The sequence below is a fragment of the Elephantulus edwardii genome, unplaced genomic scaffold, assembly GCF_000299155.1.
Source record: "Elephantulus edwardii isolate Elephantulus edwardi_28Jun2011 unplaced genomic scaffold, EleEdw1.0 scaffold00213, whole genome shotgun sequence".
Taxonomy (NCBI): Eukaryota; Metazoa; Chordata; class Mammalia; order Macroscelidea; family Macroscelididae; genus Elephantulus; species Elephantulus edwardii.
Genome location: NW_006399963.1, coordinates 4245160 through 4267420, shown reverse-complemented (window position 1 = coordinate 4267420; position 22261 = coordinate 4245160). Strand labels below are relative to the sequence as shown.

Genomic DNA, 22261 nt, shown 5'->3' with positions numbered 1-22261 from the left:
TTGCTCATCCTGCAAAGCAATTTGTGGATTCGAACTGCGTGCCTTTGGTTTTGCAGCACAGCTTACCATTAGGCTACCAGTTGTTGTTGTGTGACACTGAGTTGGAGCTGACCCATAACTAACCTTCCAGTGGTGCCATGGTTAAAGTACCTATATACCAATCAAAAGGTTCATGATTCAGAACCACCAGCTCTGCAGGGTTAAAGATGAGTCAATCTGCTCCATAAAGATTCCAGCCTTGTAAACCCCATTGGGTAGCTCTCTTCTGTCCTACAGCTTGTCTGTGAGTTGGAATTGCATGATGGCAACTAGTTTGGTGCATTTTAGGCACTCTGGTCCCTGTGGCAGCAATAGGCAACATACAAATGAATGGGTGTGCTTATGTGGCTTTAGTTAAAAAAACAAAGAGAGTGGAAGAACATGTTATTTATTGATCCTTGTGTAAGAGGATTTGCAGAACCATCTTCAGAATTCAATGGCATCAGCGGAAATCACCTCTTATATTGCTATGAGTCAGGACACATAATTTCCTCTTTATTTTCTATTACACATACCCAGGGAGAACTTCTGTGGTCATCTATTTGGTAATCATTACCTCCATGACTTGTTGCTCTAGCTAATCAAATAAAAAAGTTATTAAAAAAACCAATCAGCACTGTGAAACATCTAATTTTATTCTGCAGTATTAAGCATGATTATTAAAATCAGTACAGAAAAATAAGTACATTAAGTGAGCTAGCTGTTTTAGTATTTGCTGTTTGTAATTCTGTTAAGACAATGATTATTAAGACAGCATTAGTAAGTCAAGGCTGAAGTGGAAAGATGAGATCTGGATATCCTGTATACTCTACTGGCCTCCAAAGGCATTCAGAGGATCATCAAATATGTTGGAAACTTTGTGTTCAGCTCTTGATTCAGGTACTGCCTGTGGAGACCGGCTTTTTGGCTTGGTTGCCTTGGGCTGAGTACCAGAGAAAATATCATCTTTAAGAAGTTGGGGGTGGGGGGGAGAAAGAAGAGAAAAAGTTACTTAACCAGTGAAACAAGTGTTTTAAGACATATGCATACAAACCATGACAGACCTGGTTTTAGTGGCAGTACTTAAGGTCCTTTGGTGGTGCTGGTTGTTTGTATCCAGCACAACATCCAAAGGTTGGTAGTTCAGACTTGCTCAGCAGTACCAAGACCTGCTTTCTTTAAGACTACTGCTAGGCACGGAGACAATTTCAGGTCATTAGCTCCATGTGACAGAGTAAAACTGCCAATAAGGTTTTCTAGGCAGTCATTTTTATAGGAACAGATCACAAGACCTTTAGCAGCCACATGTTTAACCATTACATTACCAGGAAATCAATAGTTACAACAACTGAACTGAGTACCAAAACCCACTAATATGGAAGTTGAGTCTCTAAAATTCTAGTACCAGCTCTGCTACCAAGCTTTTAGATCACATACAAATCATAGGATCTCTTTGTTTATATGTGCATACATGTGCATATACACAGGAGAGGAAAAGGTGGAAGGACAGCAGGATCCCCACTCCAGTGCTTGATCTTACTATCTTTATACACAAGATTTTAAAAGGCCATAAAAATAAGCAAAGAAAACTCCAATATAGGAATCACCCTCCTTCACTCCTTCAGAATAAACGTATCTCAATGCTAAGAATGTAAGAATGTGACAATATTCATGTAGTGTTTTACTGACCACACATAATTAACTACATTAATCAATATTAATGTTATAAAACTAAGTTTCTATAAACGATTGTATAAAAACCCACTATTTATAAACTTTCACTCAAAAAAGGAATAAAAACCAAATGAAATAATAAAATCTTAACTCTGATGTAGTAGTGTTACTGTTTGAATTCTAGCCTATAGAGATTTTTAGCATGTACACATAAAATTATATATGTAGATGTTAAAGACCACATTATTCTAATAGTGAAAATTTAAAAACAATCCAGATGGACACTAACAGGCTAATATGAAAAAACCTGAAACCTACAAGATAAGGGAGTAGATCTCTGCACTGACATGAATGATGTCTATTAAGTAAAATATTAAATTACTTAAAAGAAACAGCAAAAGTAGTGTAACACTGACACTCACTGCTGTCAAGTCAGAACCAAGGTACAGCTGACCAACAGAGGGTTTTCAGAGCCTGTAAATCACAGGGATGGAGATTGCATCCTTCTCCCTTGAAGCCACTGGTAGATTTGAACCGCCAGAGGCAGTTCACCTCAGGGCCAGAAGTGCGACGTCATAGGGACTACACAAAGAATAGCATACATATAATCCCTTTTTTAAAAAAAAATGTACATAATGTGTTCACATATACCAGAAATGGTGAGCAGGGCACAGAATAGGTCCAAGTTCAGATCTGTTGTTCTCAGGGTCACTATGAGTTGGGGTCAATATGACGGCACATAGCAACAACAACATACCTATTTATATGTATATAAAAACATATATTAATGTCATCATGCCTGAAAGGATAAATGCCACACTGTTAATATCTTGGGGCAGTAGTTCCCTTATTTACACTTTCTAAACTGCAGTAATCTACACTCTGTCAGCCATCTCTGTAGGGAGTTGCATGCCAAGAGGCAGCACTTCTCTGGTGCTTCCTCTGGTGGTTCAAATTCATCAGCTCCTCACTGAGAGAAAGAGGAGCAATCCCCTCTATGTGTTTTACAGTCTCTGAAAATCAGCTGAAGGATGAGTTAACTCTGATGGGAAGGCAATGAGAGAGCATGTAGTAATAAGCATGTATTATTTTTTGGTAATAACAAAATCTTTTCTGTATCCAATGTGGTATGAAGCAAGTGTGCACAGTACACAACTGGCTGTGAGAAGATACACAGTGGTGACAGAATAGTCATTAGCTGTCTTCTAGTCTACAAATGGGAGAGAAATGAGGGAACAGGAACTATATATATATATAATTTGGCTTAAGACCACATCTTATGCAATAAATGTAGAAGCTCTACATTTAAAGTTATTGGTTGACTATCTAGTCCACTAGTAAAATAAAAGGCTATACTATGGAGGGCAAGTAAATATTTTTTACAGATACAAAAACTCATTTTTCTGCATTCAGTAGCACTACCCTCTAAGTCTCTGACTCACTTATGTGCTCCAGCTAGAACTCCAATTCAGCCAACTGCGTCACATTTAAGTCACACCATTGTGTTAACATTTGGGTAGTTTATGGTTCTTCTTTCATAACATGACAAGGTTGTAAATTTTTTAAATTTTATGCTAGTCTTCTATATTTTGACAAAGATTTGGCTCACACAATACATGTATTGATCAAAACTCAGAAAATATACACTTGTCACAGATTAGTGCTGACGTAAAAGTTATTTATACCTCTAAATTTAAAGGTAAAATTCTGGGCTCCTTCTAATTTCTTGCTGTCGAACCATCATACTAAAACGTTACTTCAGTTAAAAGAACTAGTCCTTATGGAAAGAAGCCCCAAATAAGCAAAGCACTCCTTAAAAATAGAAAAAAAGTAGGAGGCATCTCACTCCCTGCTTTCAAATCCTACTACACTGCTGTGGTGGTTAAGACAGCATGGTACTGGTACAATGACAGACACATAGATCAACGGAATAGAATTGAGAACCCAGAAATCAGCCCATCTACGTAGGGTCAACTTATTATTATTATTATTATTATTATTATTATTATTATTATTAATTTTATGTTTATTGGCAGTTAGCTTATTTTCCCCATTGGATTTGGAACAGAATTAGAAGACAAATTATTTTAGGGTAAATATTGAGCTTTTGTTCTAGAAATGAATACTAAAAATGGGCCTTGGAGAAGCAGCAGAACTGACGAGATACTGAGGATCTTTAAGGCAGTGATGGTGTTGATAGGAGGCCAGACTGAGGTGGAAACTAAGAGATGGAGTGGTTTTTCCTGAGATTAGGCTCCAGAGAGGCCTGGCCTCTGGGTGGAGGCTGAGAGAATGTGATTATCTCATCACCCACCAGGGATCAGGACTAAGTAACACTCAACATGACAGCAGGTAGGGGAAGAGGTGAAGACAGGAGATAATGATTCTTAGTCCTTCTTGCAGAAGTTGAGACTTTGGAGACATTAGAAAAGTTTCCAGCGAGGGTGTCAGATTCCTGTATGGCTCCTCCCTCTGGTAAGACCTGCTGCCTTCACTTCACTACAGACCTCACCATTCCTTATTGTCTCCTAGTTGGCAGCTGCATGCCCACTGCTGTTTATTTATCCCTGAGTTTATGCTGCTATTTCTTTTTTTAAAAAATTTTTAAAAAAATAATTTTAATGAACATTTACAGAGAATTTGGATTTCCATTCATTACTTGCTGCACTGCTCTACCTCGCCCAGCCCTCTCCCCCCAACCCCCCAGTTTGCTCCTCTCTTTCAAAAGTAAAAGAAAGACTCCCTCCCTGGTACACAATCCCCCCACCCCAAGTACATTCCACTATGCAACCTTAATTGTGGACTCTTGTGATAACCATAATACCCTATCATACATTGCTTTTAAATTATTCTCTCCCTCATCTGTTTCAGTTTTTCTCAGTCTTACCCCCACCCTGCTATCAGTCCCATTTTACAGCAGTGGCACCATGCAATATTTGTCCTTTTGCGACTGAGATATTTCACTCAGCATAATGTCCTCCAGGCTCACCCATTTTGAATAATATTGAATGAGTTCCCTGTTTTTCAATGCAGTGTAATATTCCACTGTGTGAATATACCACAGCTTCTCTATCCATTCATTTGTTGATGGGCGCCTAGGTTGTTTCCAACTCCTTGCCATTGTAAACAAAACTGCGATAACATGGGTATGCATATATCTGCTTGGATGTCTGTTATGGTCTGTTTAGGGTATATTCCCAGTAGTGGAATTTCTGGGTCAAATGGTATCTCTATTTGCAACTTTTTGAGAAAGTGCCATACCGCCTTCCACAGAGGTTGCACCATTTTACACTCTCACCAACAGTGAATCAGGGTTCCAGTTTCTCCACAACCTCGCCAGCATTTGTTGCTTGCTGTTCTGTTAAATTTTGCTATTTTGACTGGGGTGAGATGATATCTCATAGTTGTTTTAATTTGCATCTCTCTTAGTGCTAGGGATTTTGAACATTCCTTCATTTGCTTGTTTGTTGGCCATCTCAGTGTCTTTGGTGAAGTGTCTGTTCACATCCTGTGCCCATTTTCAATTGGATTATTTACCTTTATCTTGTTGTGGTGCTCAAGTATTTTATAAATTCTAGATATAAGTCCCTTATCTGACGTGTCATTACCAAATACTTTTTCCCAGTCTGTGACTTCCATCTTTACCCTGTTGGAGAAGTTTTTGGGTGTGCATAGGAATTTGATTCTTAGAAGGTCCCATTCATCTATTTTATCTTCTCCTAGTTGTAGATTTTTTAGGATACTTGGAAGACTGTTTATGTTGTGGATTAGGACTACTAGAGTTCTTCCAAGCTTTTCTTTAATGAAGTTTTTAGTCCTTGGTTTTAGTCCTAGGTCCATGATCCACCTTGAGTTGGTTTTTGCATATGGAGTGAGGTATGGATCTTGCTTGATTCTTCTGCATATATGCCAACACCATTTGTTAAAAAGGCTGTCATTCACACCCATGTTTATCGCAGCGCTGTTCACAATAGCAAGGAGTTGGAAACAACCCAGGTGCCCATCAGCAAACGAATGGATAGAGAAGCTGTGGTATATTCACACAATGGAATACTACGCTGCATTGAAAAACAAGGAACTCATTCAATATTATTCAAAATGGGTGAGCCTGGAGGACATTATGCTGAGTGAAATATCTCAGTCACAAAAGGACAAATACTGCTTGGTGCCACTGCTGTAAAATGGGACTGATATCAGGGTTGGGGTAAGACTGAGAAAAACTGGATAAATTGTGTATACCGCACTGAAACAGATGAGGGAGAGAATAATTTAAAAGTGATGTATGTTAGGGTATTATGGTTATCACAAGAGTCCACAATTAAGGCTGCAGAGTGGAATGTACTTGGGGCAGTGGGAGGGGTGGGGTGGGATTGTGTACCAGAGAGGGAGTTTTTCTTTTACTTTTCAAAGAGAGGAGCGAACTGGGGGGCGGGGGATGTGGGCAGGAGAGAAGTGCAGCAATGAATGAATGGAAATCCAAAACCTCTGTAAATGTTGATTAAAATTATTAAAATTTAAAAAATTACCAACCACCCCCGCCAAAAAAAAACTAGTCCTTATAAGCCTTACTTGGGGGTTACATAGCAAACTAAAAGAAATTTCATGGGAACATATTGCAGGAAAGGATCAGGACAAAGGCAGCAGAAAAAGCAATTCTCTAAGTCTTATGTAAAAAAGTAAACTTACCCATATCATCATCAAATATAGACTTTGTCTCCACTTTCTTTTTGGGCTTTTCTTTTGGTTTTACAGTTAAGTTAGCAAAGATATCAATGTTATCATCAAATAAGTTGGATTCCAGTGTTTTCTCCTTCTTTTTTGTTTTTTGTGATGGTTTGACTGCTTCTGTTGCAAATATATCATCCTTGTTTAGCCAAAAAGCAAGTGAAAGAATGTTAAATTAGTCTGTCTCATTAAAAATACTTCAACAAGTTATGAAATGCAAATGGGCAATGTTCTGGACTTCTCCTTTGGAACAGTTACTCCAGGGCCACCTGTGCCTGGAAGAGTGCACTCCTGATCTCTGCATGGTGACAGCCCTCACTCTTCTAGTCTAAGCTTTATGGCTACTACCTCTGCCAAAGAGGCCTTCTCTAACAATCTTCTCTCTCAAATAGCCCTCCCTCCCTGAAATCCCCTCAGCTCTGACCCACTGCCATGGGTTGTTTTCTTAGATCATAAAAACATCTTAAATTGCCTTCTGCTGTTTCTATCCCTTTACTCTCTCTGGGAGAGTCAAACACCTTGTACCTCTAACACCAACAAGCTCAAACATCTGCTCAGCATGTGCCTTAGAAGGCCTTTACTGCACTCAACTTTGAGCTCCATGACCACAGTTGAAACACTCAAGTGGACTGATACACTTTTATATATGTCCCAGAGTGACATTCTAAAGCAGTAGAATCACACAACAAATTTTCAAAGACAATAAAAATCAAAACCGAATCAACTGTTAAGGCCAAGAACTATGCCCTTTATGATACAACAACAAAAATCACTTCTGAGTAAATTTCAGAATTGTTAATAAAAGAATCTTATCATTACCAAGTAAGCAGGTGTCAAGCATCCATGAAATAAGCCTGATGTAAGTTGTAGCTCATGAGTCTATCAAATATTTTCCTTAACATAAAATGAGGCATAAAAATGTATTGGGATTGCACTGTTACCTCAAAAATATCTGGTGCTTTGAATACAGCATCCTGTTGATTAGTGGATTTTGACTCATTTTTCTTGCCTTTCTGATCTGTAAAGAGATCATCTTCATCTTCCAGGAGAGGAAAGGGACTGACTTTCTTTGCTGGTTTTGGCTTGACAGACTGGAAGAGGTCATCATCACTGCCTGTTTCATCAAGAGCAGAGAAAATAGAGCTCTGCTCTTTATGTCCCTGTGGCTGGCTCACTGGGGCCTCTGCTGTCTTCTCCTTAACTGTTCTCCCAATGGACTGAGACTCAGTGCTCTTGGAAAAGACATCTTCAGATTTGAAAAGGTCATCCTCAAGAGGCTGATCTAGAGATTTTACAAAGGGACTACTTTCCAATTTTGGCACAGTACCACCTTCCAGAGTCAGAGTGGCAGTTGTCACCAAGTTATCTTCTACACCGGTAACACTGTGCTGTGGTTGGTGGAAATCAGGAGAAATGGAACCATCGCCTAACTGCACAACTGATCCTCTGGTGACACTTATGTCCTCTGTCTCACTGGATTCCTGGGCTGCCAGTCGCCGAGCTGCCCGGGTCTGGGGTCTGCGTCTTCCTCTCACTTTGACTCGGCTCTACAATGGCATAAAATCAGATGTTGATTTGAAGATCAAAATTTAAAAAGTATTCCAAGCAATGTGGAAAATTTGATCAGTGACTCAAATAGTGATAAGTTTATATAATTCACTACAATCAAAATAATACCTATGAAACAGAAGGGGATATTTTTGAAGGAAGATTTTTTTATTGCTATCAGAACTTCAAGACAAAATCATTCTTAATCTTTCAGTGATTCTTATTTTTTAATCTTGAGTGCAGTTTCAGCTCCATTCCACACAAATTACTTCATGTACCAAAGGAATTCCAGAAAGAGAGTATGTGGGTACTCTGTACCAGATAATCCTCCCTTGCCTTTACTTTGTCCTTAATTTTGAGTGGTATTAAACATTTTATTAAGGGGTTAGTCTAAAATCAGGTTCCAGAGGCAGGGAGAAAGACAATAAGCAAAGGAAGGTGCTGTTTTCTTCAAATCAGCAAACACTAAATAAAGAAAATAAAATAGATAAAATTATGGCTTAGAAATCAAAACTCTCAAAGTATCAGTTTTTAGCATCATGTTATATTCATGATAATGTCCAAATTACATAATCAAGTAGTTTTGAGAAGGCAAAGTACGTGACTGGGCTATTTTTGCCAATTTCAAAGAAGTCTTACAAATAACATTAGAAAGAGCCAATTTAAATGTAACTAAAATAGTTAATGGGGGGGAAAGTAACAGAGATGACAAGGATTTTCACATAGTTTCCAAAGGGAAAACAAGTTTGGAAATATTTGGTCTGTATGAACAGAAGATTCCAAAAGGATGCTCGGAATGAAAAAGCAAAATACTACAACGAAATATGCGAGGAGCTAGAGTCAGAAAATCAAAAGGGCCGAAGTCGCTCAGCATTTCTTAAGCTCAAGGAACTGAAGAACAAATTCAAACCTAAAGTAGCTGTACTCAAGGATGCTTTGGGCAGAATATTAAATGATCCAGGAAATATTAAAAGAAGATGGAAGGAATATACTGAGCCACTATATAGAAAGGAATTGGCAGATACAGAGGAATTTAAAGAAATAACATGTGAGCAAGAGCCTATGGTGATGAAGGAAGAAGTTCAAGCTGCTTTGAAGGAAATAGCAAAAAATAAGGCCCCAGGAATAGATGGTATACCAATTGACATATTTCAGATAAAAGATGTTGCCCTGGACGTGCTCACCAAGTTGTGCCAAGAAATACGGAGAACAACAACTTGGCCAACTGACTGGAAGAGATCTATATTTGTTACCATTCCAAAGAAAGGTGACCCAACTGAGTGTGGAAACTACAGAACAGTGTCATTGATTTCACATGCAAGCAAGATTCAACTGAAGATTATCGAAAAACGATTAGAACAGCACATCAGCAGAGAACTGCCGGAAGTCCAGGCTGGGTTTAGAAGGGGTCGTGGTACTAGGGATATTGTTGCTGATGTTAGATGGATCTTGGCTGAAAGCAAAGAATACCAGAAGAATGTCTATCTGTGCTTCATTGATTATGCAAAGGCATTTGACTGTGTGGATCATAACAAACTGTGGCTGACTCTGAGAAGAATGGGAATCCCAGAACATTTAATTGTGCTAATGCGAAACCTATACTTGGACCAAGAGGCAGTAGTCAGAACAGAGCAGGGTAACAATGCATGGTTCACAATTGGAAAGGGTGTGCGCCAGGGATGCATCATGTCTCTATACCTTTTCAACATGTATGCAGAGCAGATTATCCGAGAGGCTGGGCTCTATGAGGAGAATTGTGGCATCAGGATTGGTGGAAGATCTATTAACAGTCTGCGTTATGCAGATGACACAACCCTGCTTGCTGAAACTGAGGAAGACCTCATGCACTCGCTGCGAAGGGTCAAGGACCGCAGCCTTCAGTATGGACTGAGGCTCAATGTCAAGAAGACAAAGATTCTCACCACTGGACCAATTGGCAGCGTCAGGATGGATGACGAAGAGATTGAGATTGTTCACAGCTTCAGTTTGCTCGGCTCCACAGTCAACACTCTTGGCACCAGCAGTCAGGAAATCAAGAAGCGTATCGTGATGGGAAAGTCTGCTGTTAGGGACCTCTCTAAAGTACTCAAGAGCAACAGTGTCTCTCTGGAGACTAAGGTGTGCCTGATACAGGCCATGGTTTTTGCAATCACTTGTTATGCATCAAAGAGTTGGACAATGACTAGGGAGGATAGAAGGAGAATTGACCCCTTTGAGCTGTGGTGCTGGAGAAGAGTATTGAATGTACCATGGACTGCCAAGAAAACAGATTCATCCTAGAGAGGGTTAAACCAGGCTGCTCCTTGGAGGCAAGGATTCTGGGGCTTCGTCTGACATACTTTGGACATGTTGCCAGGAGGGATGGGTCCTTGGAGAGGGACATCATGTTTGGGAGGGTGGAGGGACGGCACAGGAGGGGAAGACCCTCTATGAGATGGATTGACTCGGTGACTGGGGTAATCAGGATGGGTGTGTCAGAGGCAGTGCGGTTGGCGCAGGATAGAGCAGGGTTTAGGGCTGTTGTGCATAGGGTCGCTATGAGTCGCAAACGACTCGACGGCACATAACAACAACAACAACAATGCATTTTCCAGAACTATCCTACATACTATTGCTTACTTAACTCAAAATCATCCCCTTTGAATACAGAGTGACTCTTAGCTGACCCTCCAGGAGGCTTTCAGGGCTGTAAGTTGCATAGGAGATAGCCCATCTTTGTCCTGAGGGGCCTTTGGTCGATTCAAACTGCCAGAGACGTTCAACCTTAATGTCAGCGTGGCACATTCCTACAGACCACACCACCAAGAGCTCTGTGTTGCTTACTTAAGAGACCAGCTACGACTTTCTAGAACAGTGAGACCTAACCTGGAGGACACAAGGAAAAATTTTACAGAAGTAGTAAACTTTGAGAAGAGCTTGCGGTGAGAACAAGAACCCTGGTCACAGGAAGTGGACAGAGCTTATAGGCAGCAGGTGTGCCCAAGCCCAGGCTTTAAGTGGGTGACTGCCATGGTGTGAAACTGAAAACATAGATTAGCATGGGATGTACAGGCTTTCAACATCAAACCAAGAAGTAGAACGTCATTCTTCAGGCTGAGTGGAGCCAGCAGAGAAATGATGTTAGGCAATGTATAATTGAGGAGCAAGATAGCTACATTAAAGTAGTTCTGTCTTGAGGCAAAAAAGAAAGCAGGCAAGGTTTCCTCACCTTATTTGCACTGTGTAAGGTATCGGCCTGTGCTGGAAGATCAAAACTCACGCCAGCTTCCGCACTTTCGGGTTGTGATGAAGAAAGCGCTAATTCGGACAACACAGGCTTTGCTTCAGTGACCTGGGGCACCACTGAAGGCAGCAAGGTTGCTGGGTTAATCACTAAATTTGCCTGAAGAAGAAAAATGAAAGTTACTCTGCATTCTTTCTTAAACAACAGTCTATTATAATTAATGTGCATATGAAAAGAGACTAGGTGTACACATGACAAGAGGAGAAAGAGTAATGCATAAAGTTTGACCATCTCCAAAAATTAAACAGTTATACGACCATACCCACCACTGAGTTCAAAGAGGAAATGTTCAAGACACAGCACACAACAAACAACAACCAGAAGGTTGGGGGAAGAGAAAAGAAAATGCTTGGCAGCATTTGACCAAAATAAAAATAAAAAAAAGTTTATAGATGCCACAAGGCAGAAAAAGAAGACTCTAAAATTGTTATAATTACTTGTATTTTCCCGATCCGAGTGGATGGTTCTTTGGTTTTAAATGCTGCGGGACCTGATGAGTCCTGTGTGAAATTACATTCAGTTAAAATTCATTGAGGCAATAGCATGTAAAGTGTCTCTTGGATTATACCAACTCCTGTACACTCCTCTGTTGTAGAATAAAGCTCATCATCATTCTGCAGCTCTATAAAGGAAAAGGCATCCAAACCCAACCTGGGGTCTCAAAATATTTCTTCACTCCACGGTCAACACTCTTGGTACCAGCAGCCAGGAAATCAAAAACTGTATTGCGATGGGATAGTCTGCTGTTAGGGACCTCTCTAAAGTACTCAAGAGCAACAGTGTCTCTCTGGAGACTAAGGTGTGCCTGATACAGGCCATGGTTTTTGCAATCACTTGTTATGCATCAAAGAGTTGGACAATGACTAGGGAGGATAGAAGGAGAATTGACCCCTTTGAGCTGTGGTGCTGGAGAAGAGTATTGAATGTACCATGGACTGCCAAGAAAACAGATTCATCCTAGAGAGGGTTAAACCAGGCTGCTCCTTGGAGGAAAAGATTCTGGGGCTTCGTCTGACATACTTTGGACATGTTTTAAGGAGAGACAGGTCTTTAGAGAGGGACATCATGCTGGGTAGAGTAGAGGGGCAGCGCAGGAGGGGAAGACCCTCTATGAAGTGGATTGATTCCGTGACTGGGGTAATCAGGATGGGTGTGTCGGAGGCAATGTGATTGGCACAGGATAGAGTAGGGGTTAGGGCTGTTGTACATAGGGTCGCTATGAGTCGCAAATGACTCGATGACACATAACAACAACAACAAACATCAAGTCACTTATCCCTTCTCATTTGCAGTATAAATAGAAGTAGTTAGGTTTTACATGGAGTAAAGGGAGACAAAAATGGAGTGAGGGGGAAAGATTCACAAGAAGCATGTTTGATCAGGGTACCAAAACCTAACAAATAGGTTGAACTGCTATGCTGGTTATCCAACACAGCAAGAATCTATCTGAGGCTTGAGAAAAGTCACTGGAGATCTGCTAGTCCAGGTGTCTAATTTCAGGACATGATAGCCTCAGAGAGACATGCAGTGGCTTCTGGTCAGTTGTATTCTCATCTATAAACCTGGTCTATTCCAAGATTGTACTTGTCTAAGGAGAGAGGCCTAGCAACAATAATTCCAAAGAAGAAACAATGAAAGGTATGGTATTACTGTGTCACATTTAATCCTATTCCAAGGTGTCCTAGAGGATAAAACTGAGGTTCTTACTAAAAGACTATCGTCCTCTCTTAAATCTATACTGAAAATGATAAAAATAACTCTGAAAATAATAATGGCATATACTGAGTCATGAAGATGAACCCAAAATAAAGAAGAGTTGGAAGTTCAGTAAAGAAAGAGAGGAAGGCCAAGTTAATGCTTTCTCTTCATTGGAGAAAATTCTAAATTATTTTAGGGTTTCATAATGGAGTTTATTTATTTTGAGGAATGAACAAGAGCTGAATATCCTGTAAGCACTCAGTTCCCACCTGAGGTGTTTCCAATTTCTTTATGTCATTTTCTTTGATACCCTGAGTAGATTCGGGATGCTTCTGGTTCTTGAAAGATGAGACAGGGAGGTCTTTTTGCACTACCTTCTTTTCTGGTACCTTCAAAATAAAACAAGTACCCAAAATCTGACCAGTTTCCTAAGAGTTTTTTCAAAAAACTCAAATCATTGTACAGAAAAAGAACCTCACTTCTAAAAACTCTTTCTTCAATGAGTATTGCATTTTCTTGAAAACAGTTACTCTGAAAGAACATTCTAAAGAATTCTATTTATGATAAAAAGAGAGTATTTACTGAGGTAGGGGAAATTACACACACAAAGACTCAGATTAAAGCCTTATACTGGAAAGGTGTATCTATTTTAGTAACCACAATGTATAGATTTTAAGAAACAACTTTAAAATAAAACACATTTATACCACACTGAGAAAATCTTAATAAGTAACTGATTTAGATTTTGAAAAAGGTAAAGTAAGATGGGAAACAATAAGAACAGTTCCACCCAGCAATTATTCCCTCATCAGCACATTATTCACCTCTCTTTTATTAGTAAGCACCATCTCTCTATGGGTTTTCCCTAACCATAAAGCAACATATTAACATCCTTTCCTACAACCTTCCCACACTCTCCGTGTACCAAAGGTTGAAGCTTAGCAGAGCTGAAAAGATCATCATCTTCATCATCCTCAAAAAGGCTTCCAACATGTGGCTCTAATGACTAGAAGGAACAGATAAAATTTTAATTCAAGACTCAAAACAAAAAACATGAATTAGATATTCATAATATCTAATATATTAACCAAATTATAATGTGGGTAACTAACCCTGGGTTTTTTTGTGCCAGTGAACAGGTCAACATCTGGGTCATTGTCCTTTTGTAGTTTATGACTGAAAAGGAGCTCTTCATCCTGAAAGACACCCGTGCTCTTGGGGCGGGCATCAGAATTGAGATTCTGAGGAAAAGAGATGAAGTCAGCCATGTAATCAACCATCTCAAGAAAATCAGAAAGAGAGGTATAGACATGCACGGCAGCCTGAGTATCAATCAGTAGGGACCTGAATATATTCATGCAATGGAATACAGTGTAGCTGTTAAAATGAGTTGTTGTTGTTTTTGGTACCATCTGATTGGGATCAACTCATAGGTGACCCTCTAGAGGGTTTTCAAAGGCTGTAAATCCCTTGGGAAGAGATTGCCTATTTTCCTCCCCAGAGCAGCGAGTGGATTCGAACTGTCCGTCGTTGGGTTAGTAGACCAAGTCCTTATAACTAAGCCACCAGAGTACAAAGTATATTTATAGAAAGTACATATATAACCTAGAAAGATCTTCATTCAAGTTTTTTTTAAAATGCCTGTATTTGTTCATTAGAAACAAAAACCTTTTAGTTCTATAATGAAAATAATTACAGGGGGAAAGCACATGAAGTTAAACAAGTTCTATCTGACTGGTAATCTCTCAGGGAGTTGTACTTCTGACCCACAGGCAACACATCTCTGATACTCAAATCCACCAGTTTCTCTGCATGAGAAAGATGGGCAATCTCACCTGTGTAATTTACAGCCTCTGATAACCTGTTGGAAGGTCAGCAATGAGCTGGTTCCAACTAAAAAGTAATTAGTTATTTTGAGATCTCATTCTCACAGGAAAAAAAAAAGTTAACAGTTTAATCTCAGCCACTGATTAGAGGGGTTATGTGTGCATCCCAATCCCATCATCATTAGCTGAGAGCTGGTTCTGACTTAATGGAAAATAACAATAGCATTCAGTATTTGCCAGAAGTCTTGGCGACAGAATTAAAGCAAGTAAGGAAGAATGAAAAAGAAAAAAAGAGGAGGGGGGGGCAAAGAGAATGCAATTTTTCAAATAAGAAGTAAAACTGTTCCTATTTGTAGATTATATGATTTGTTGTTTTTGTTGTTGTTGTTGTTGCTAAGTCCCGTCAAGTTGTAAACAACTCAAAGCGACCCCATGAACGAAGGACCTGAACTCTTGTATAACTCTCATCGTTTCTCCATGTTCATAGAATTTCTGGAGGCAAGTTATTTTGAAAGTGGATGCCACTCTGCTTTCAAGCTTGTTTTAATTGGGAAGCTCAACCAAACACTGTGGACCATGAGTAACCATTATCACATTTGACACATCAGTGTCACAGTGTTTAACATTACAGCAACCATGAATTACCTCTGTACAGCAAATGAACAGACCACTGCTATACCACTTAGAAGAATGTTTGACCAAAAACAATTAAAACCGGCCTGAGTGCCACAGATTTAAATCACCCACCTTTGGCTTGTTAGCATAACTTTCTATCCACTAGGCCAGTAGAGCTCTCTCTGTGTTGCTGCTGTTATTGCTGTTAAGTGCTGTCGAGTCAGAGATGACTCATAGTTACCCTATGAATGAAAGACCTGAACACTTGTATAACTTTCATTGTTTCTCCCTGTCCAACAACAACAGCATGATTCTATATAGAGAAAAAAATCTCAAAAACTCAGACAGAATATCACTAAAACAGTTTGAAAAAGTAAGCACATTATTAGTAATTTGTTTTTGATAAAAAAATGGAAAAAACAATCTCTTTAATAAACAATGCTAGCAAAACTTGCTATCCATTTGCAGAAAAACAAACAAGGTCAATGTTTTACAATATATACAAACATAATTCAAGATGGATCAAAGACCTAAATATAAAGCCTAATCTATAACAAGAATGGCCTATCAAATGTAACCAAACATGAACAAACAGTAGAAGATATAAGCTAGACAACTGAGGTCTTCTCAAAATTAAATTTTTATGTACATCAAAACACTTCTCCAAGGTGATTAATTTTATAAAACACAATGTATGGGATTGATTGTATGAAACACAATGTCAATGAAGGAAAGTGTGAAAAATACAAACATTATTTAAAAAAGAATAAATTTAAAAAAATAACATATAGAGTGGCTAAAAAAGATTTGGTAGAGATATGTCTGACAAGGAACTTATCTTTAAAATTTATAGTAGCAACTCCAACACAAAAAGATAAACAACTCAATTACAAAATGGGAAGAAAACATTAAAAGATACAAAAGATTTTCAGATGGCTAACACACATATGAAGGAATAATCAAGATAATTAGATAGTAGGGAGATGAAGTAACATCTTACTTCAGCAATAATAGAAAAGTTCAATAGGACAGTAGACAACAAATGATGGTGAGAAGACTGACTAGTCTTCTATGGGCTTGAGGATGATGAAGTCTGTAAGGATGGCCAGGATTGAACAAGGTTAAAAAGTCTCTATGAGTCACAGTACACATTAAGGGAAACCATGAGAGAATAAGCCATAGTCCTTAAGGCTTAAGGACCATAGTCTCTGAGAACATTAAGGTTAAAAATGGATTTTAAATGATTTCTAAGGATTTTCTACATGTAAACTCATGTCATCTGCAAAACTAAAAGTATTACATATTCTGCTTTCTACTTTTTTTTTTTTACATATTACATAATCTGCTTTCCTTTCCTTTTCTGGCATAATTGTCTTCCCAGCAAGTGGTGAGAGCAGACATCCTTGTCTTATTCTGGAACTTGAAGGATAGGAACATGTAGTCTAACTAATGAGTGTAATTTAGACTATGAGTTTGCACAGATGGCCTTTATCAGGTTTTATGCCTGATAATGGAGAATGTTGGAATTTGTCAAATACTTTTCTGTGTCTACTGAAAGGATTCTGTTCTTTATTACTTTTTGCTCACCTTTTGTACTTCTCTCTGTGGAGAGAGAATATTGCTTTGCTCTTGTGTTTTATCCTCTTCCTCATCAAACAAACTAAGAACAGTTTTTATTCTACCCTTGGCTTCTTTGTCCAGTGAAGATGATGAAGTAAGTGTATCACAAAATTTGACTGCTGGCTTAGTAGATATGGCCACAGGCACTTCCTGAAAATGCAAAGGAGACAATAAATAAGACCTAGATATATAAACTTTATTACAAGGCATTGCAAGCTGCTCCATACTTTAATTAACATGCATATCACATGTTTACTTGCAGATCATAAAATACTGAGGTTAATAGTTCACAGACATGATTTTACTCCTCAGTTTTGAGCCATGAGTAACACCCATGTGTTACTCAAGTGAAGGAAATATAACCTCAATCCACACAATCACTCATGAGGTACAAGTCATTTCTAAGTCATAGAGAGAACACAAATGTCAAAAGTTGGGAGGTGATCATAAATTTTTTAACACAACACTAATAATACACTATTAAATAATATGGCACTGTGAGATTTGGATGTTATGTGAATACTATATCAATACTTTACAGGAATTGACTTCCAGTTATCCTAATTGCTGCTGCTGGAGCTCCTGACAGAGGTCAGAGGAAGGGGTACTGTCAGTGGTGGCAGCTGAGAGAGGCAAGAGAAGCAGAGAGAGAGTACTTAGCCTTGCCTGCTGTTCCTCCTGCCCAAGCAGCCCAATCAGGTCCAAATCTTCCACTGGACACAGAAATGCCCCACACCATATCCTATGCCTCACCTGTCTGTACACCATCAACAGCCCAGTGCTGCAAGAATATGGATTTGGAGTCTCTGAAACCACTCTCTCGCTTTCAATGTCAGTGAATTGGAACCATCCATTGAGTTTCTGGAGGCTGTAAATCTCATAGGAAAGACTGCCCATCTTTCTCCCTTGGAGCCACTATTCCTTTAAACTATGCCAACCTGAAAGCACTTAAACTATTAGGCAGAAATAGTAAACAAAAAGAGAGCTACTTTCCCTTTGAGGAAAAATTCTTTTAGGATATCGTACACATACATGTGGTTGGATAGTGTGTGAATTAAGTTATGTACACACTTGAATTTACTAAATACTTAAATCTGAAGGGAAAACTTATAAAATCAGGCACATACATACACATACACTATTAGGAGAATCTCTAACATAATACTGAAATGAAACATTTATGCATTAAGTATCAAATTCAGCTAATATACCAGTTACCATAAGCAGTATCATTAATGTAACACCAAGAAGAAAATTCCCATTTAAAATATAACATGCTGTCAATAATGACCGGTACCCCAAGTTAAGAGTAGTTAAGTGACAAAAAAATATCAACACCTTATAAGAAATTTGTTATTTATAAAGTATCTATTGGACATATGTTGATGTGCTATACTACAGATATAATTGTCAAAACAGAACTAGTGCCAATCCTCAAGAGCTCATAGGCAGGGAAAAGGTACTATAATAAGTAACAAAAACCAAATATGGAACTCCCTATGACTGTAATAAGTCAGGTGCTGCAGGAATATAAATAAAGGATCTAGAATTCAACTACAGGGAAAGATAACATCAAACAACCCAGGTATAATCTAATGCTGTCATCACTGCAGTCTCAAGGAGCTTAAACAGAAAAGAAAAACTAGTATTCTATAGATATCCTCTAGGAAAAAGAGTAAACCTCACTCAGTATGTGGACACAGTAGGACCCCAGTGTACAAGAAAAAGGAGGAGAAAAAGTGTCCAGAGACAGAAGACAATTGTATATAATAGATTCCCACACTAGGTCAGCGATGTCATCTACTGGTTTCTCAAGGGAAGATAATTCAAGAGAAGAAAGCTAAATTTTAGGAGAAAAACAAATTTCACTTATTTTGTGATTGATAATATTTTTAAAAGAATTCCTTTTTTTTGGTGGTCTTTGTTCTAGAGGGGAAAAACATTGGATAGACTGTTACCTTAAGTAGTAAGGAATTACTGCTGCTGTTGGATCCTACCTTAAAGGTTCTGTTACATTTTCTACTGTAAACAGCCTGGTCTAACACTTTTTGACTGGTAGGCTGTATCCTATGAATGCTAAGAACTTTGAAGGATTTGGTCAATACAATGTGTAAATAAATTGATTATAGGCAATGCAAATGAGGTGTCTGTGACCTACCAAGTGAGAACTAGTGACCTTGTAGACAAGCTCCTTCATGGGAGGGGCCAATCTGAAAATGAGCAGTTTGTGTGAGCCCAACTGATGTTTTAGGGACAGAAGCAGGAAGGAGTACAAAGAAGTGAAAAGAGAAAACAAAGCAGCAGCAGAAAGGAGGCAGTAAAAGTCCTAATAGAGCTGTGACACATGTCAAGGGCTGCAACACTGAAGACAGCCAGAGGCCTAGAAAAAGGGCCTGTGGCGAAGCTTGTGGTGAAGCCTGTGGCACAGGCCTAGAAGTAGCCTTGCAGCACAGAGAGCACAATCAGTTGGAGGCCAAAAGGATTCGGTCCCAGGGAGGCTGAATACCCCATGCTGAGGGGCTTGAGGTGAGGCCTGCATGCTCAAGAGCAATTGAGAGAGCTGTCTGGCACTGAAGGACACTGGCGTCTGCCTACTCAACTCCTGATCCTTACTGTAGTTTTAGCCTTTTAATCCTGCTCCCAAGCTGTCCTCTGCTTCTTAAGAAATTATTTAGCCGAAAGCACAGCAGTGAGTTCTTCATGACCATTACAACAGATTATTAAGCCCAGAAAAGAGGTACAGTGTAACAGCTGTACAGAAGTACAGTGAGAGAGCTGGTGTTAGAATTGGTAGAAACTTTGGCAACTGTTGTCTGGAGAGTTCAGCTCTGGGCTGATCTAGATTAGTAGCATCTTCCTTGAATTTACAGAATCCAATACTGAATATTTCATAGAAAAATTACTGTAAAACTTTCTGAAACTCTGAAAAAAGTAACAATCAATAAGAGGCTAGTTTTTAGTGCCAAGGTTAGATTATCATAAATCTATATGGCACTTGTGAAACAGAAATGATTATTATGAATAAAAAGTCTAGAAATACAGAATGCCTTGTGGATAGTATAGGTATGGCTTGTTTGAAAAGAAGCAAAGGGGGAAAAAAGTTTTTAATCAGTGTTGTGAGCAAAACTTGCAAATGTGTTACACAAGAGCTAATGATTTTGTTTGCTACTTTGTACTCTCGGGCCTGTCTTTCATTGTTTTTGTTCAGACATTCCTCTAGGTCGTATAGCCCTGGTGTACAAGTTGCTGTACTGCGGTCACTTTTGGTTGCTGTGAGGCTGAACACTGTGACACTGATGTGTCAAATATGTTAATGGTTGGCTACCCAATGCAGACAGAGTGGGGTAGAGCTCCCCAATTAAAACAAGCTTGGAAGGAGTGGCATCCACTTCCATAAGAGCTTGCCTCCGGAAACCCTATGAACCTGGAGAGAGGATGAAAGGCACCCAAGCATCGAGGACTCGCCTTCATAGGGTTGCTATGACTTGCCTGCAACTCGACAGCCCTTAACCATAACATCAACATAGAGAGCGAGCAGCTGGCCCAGTGGACAGGAAGCGATGCTACCAAGCCAAAGGTGGGTGACTTTTAATCCACGGCCCTCTGGTCTGTCTTTCATTGTTTTTGTTCAGACATTGCTCTAGGTAGTATAGCCCTGGTGTACAAGTTACCGTACAGTGGTAACTTGTGGTTGCTGTGAGGCTGAACACTGTGACACTAATGTGTCAAATGCATTAATGGTCAGTTACCCAATGTAGAAAGAGAGTGGGGTGGAGCTCCCCAATTAAAACAAGCGTGGAAGGAGGAGTGGCATCCACTTCTGTAATAGCTTGCCCCCAGAAACCCTATGAACCTGGAGAGAGGATGAAAGGCACCCAAGCCTTGAGGACTCTCCTTCAAGGGTCGACTCAACAGCACTTAACAAACAACATCTTGTACTCTAGGATCCCAAATTCTTTTAACTTAATCAAAGAATAGAAGGTGATTTTCAGTTTTATTTTAATTTTAGTATATTTAATGTTTCTTAATTCTTTGAAATTTGTTAGTGAATGCATATGACAGGGAACTCTGCAAGTGTAGCTCATAGGGAGTTATGTTGCTAACCCAAATGTGGTGCCTCCCTGGTGGTAGAAAGATGGGTAATCCCTGCCCTTGTGATTTACAGACTTGCTAGCCGGCTGGAGGATCAGCTAATGAGTTGGTTCTAATTTGATGGCAATTAGAAGAAGAAAAGAAGGATGTATGTGATCTGTACTTATTAGTCAATACATTATCTATAATATATTTTTAACAGTTGAAGCATTCTTGGTTTCAATAAATAACTCATTCTTGCTAACCTATGTTCAGTTTTCCACTGAGTCAGTTTTGTTAAGTCAGTTGATAAGACACAGGACAGGCTAAAAGATTTGGGTTAAGAATCTGGAAAATAGAACTTTTATTTTATCTGTGTTAGCCAATAAATTCCCTTTCCTAGGCAGATAATTTTTACAGAATATGCTCTCTACAAATAAACTCCAAATCATTTTCTGGCCTTTTTGCTCATTCATGTCCTAAGAAGTTGGTTGATGAGGTTTTTTCATTAATTTTTAATCACGGATTTTTAAATTTTTTTTAATCATTGATGCTTTAAAAAGGAAGATGTAGAAAAAGAGTATTTTCCTATTCTGGGGTCTCATCATCTCTCTAAGTCAGTATATCTTCATTGTTAGTGGCTCTGTAGTTTTCCATGCTAAGATAGATTATAGCTTATTTCCCCAGATAGTTTTGAGATCCCAAGTAACATCGTATTTGATATGTTTGCATATATATTTTTTCATTATTGTGTGATTATATATTTTTTCAAATAATAAAAGTAATTTATTTTTCTCACAATTTAAGAAACATTTTATAATTCAGCCACAGCCTTTACTTCCAAGTGACTTCTTCATTGTCTCTCAATTCTCTTTTATATAACATACTCTTATTGCGGAAGGCAGTTAGTTTTTCGTCATTCCTTCTGTCTAGATAATATCCAATCAAAAATCCTACAGGAAGAAGCACATGAACCCAGTAGTCGCGGACCATGTTCAGTAAAGTCATGATTTCTGCGCCCCAGGCGCCCACAACAACCCCAAGATCAAGGGCAGCAGCGAGCTCAGTTGTGTGATTATATTTTTAAAATATATTTTGGTTTGCAGTCATTCATATACATTATTTTATATAATCATTCATGTACATTGTATTTTATAATTACTACTGATCTATGCCTATATTA

General features: G+C 38.9%; 1 protein-coding gene across 4 annotated transcripts in view; it reads right to left on the bottom strand.

The window, feature by feature from the left end:
* Positions 1-847: 847 nt before the first annotated feature.
* FAM21C (family with sequence similarity 21, member C) overlaps positions 848-22261 on the bottom strand; it is a 156768-nt gene continuing 135354 nt past the window's right edge. For 2 of the 4 annotated variants that reach the window (XM_006897714.1, XM_006897716.1), the window contains 8 exons: positions 16975-17157; positions 14059-14187; positions 13872-13952; positions 13216-13335; positions 11174-11347; positions 7359-7964; positions 6379-6556; positions 848-984 (listed from right to left, as the gene is read on the bottom strand). In XM_006897714.1, the coding sequence (XP_006897776.1) occupies positions 848-984; positions 6379-6556; positions 7359-7964; positions 11174-11347; positions 13216-13335; positions 13872-13952; positions 14059-14187; positions 16975-17157 (1608 nt within the window). Of the gene's footprint in view, positions 985-6378; positions 6557-7358; positions 7965-11173; positions 11348-11685; positions 11749-13215; positions 13336-13871; positions 13953-14058; positions 14188-16974; positions 17158-22261 lie in introns of all 4 variants that reach the window. The other 2 variants (XM_006897713.1, XM_006897715.1) reach the window with 2 other exon arrangements.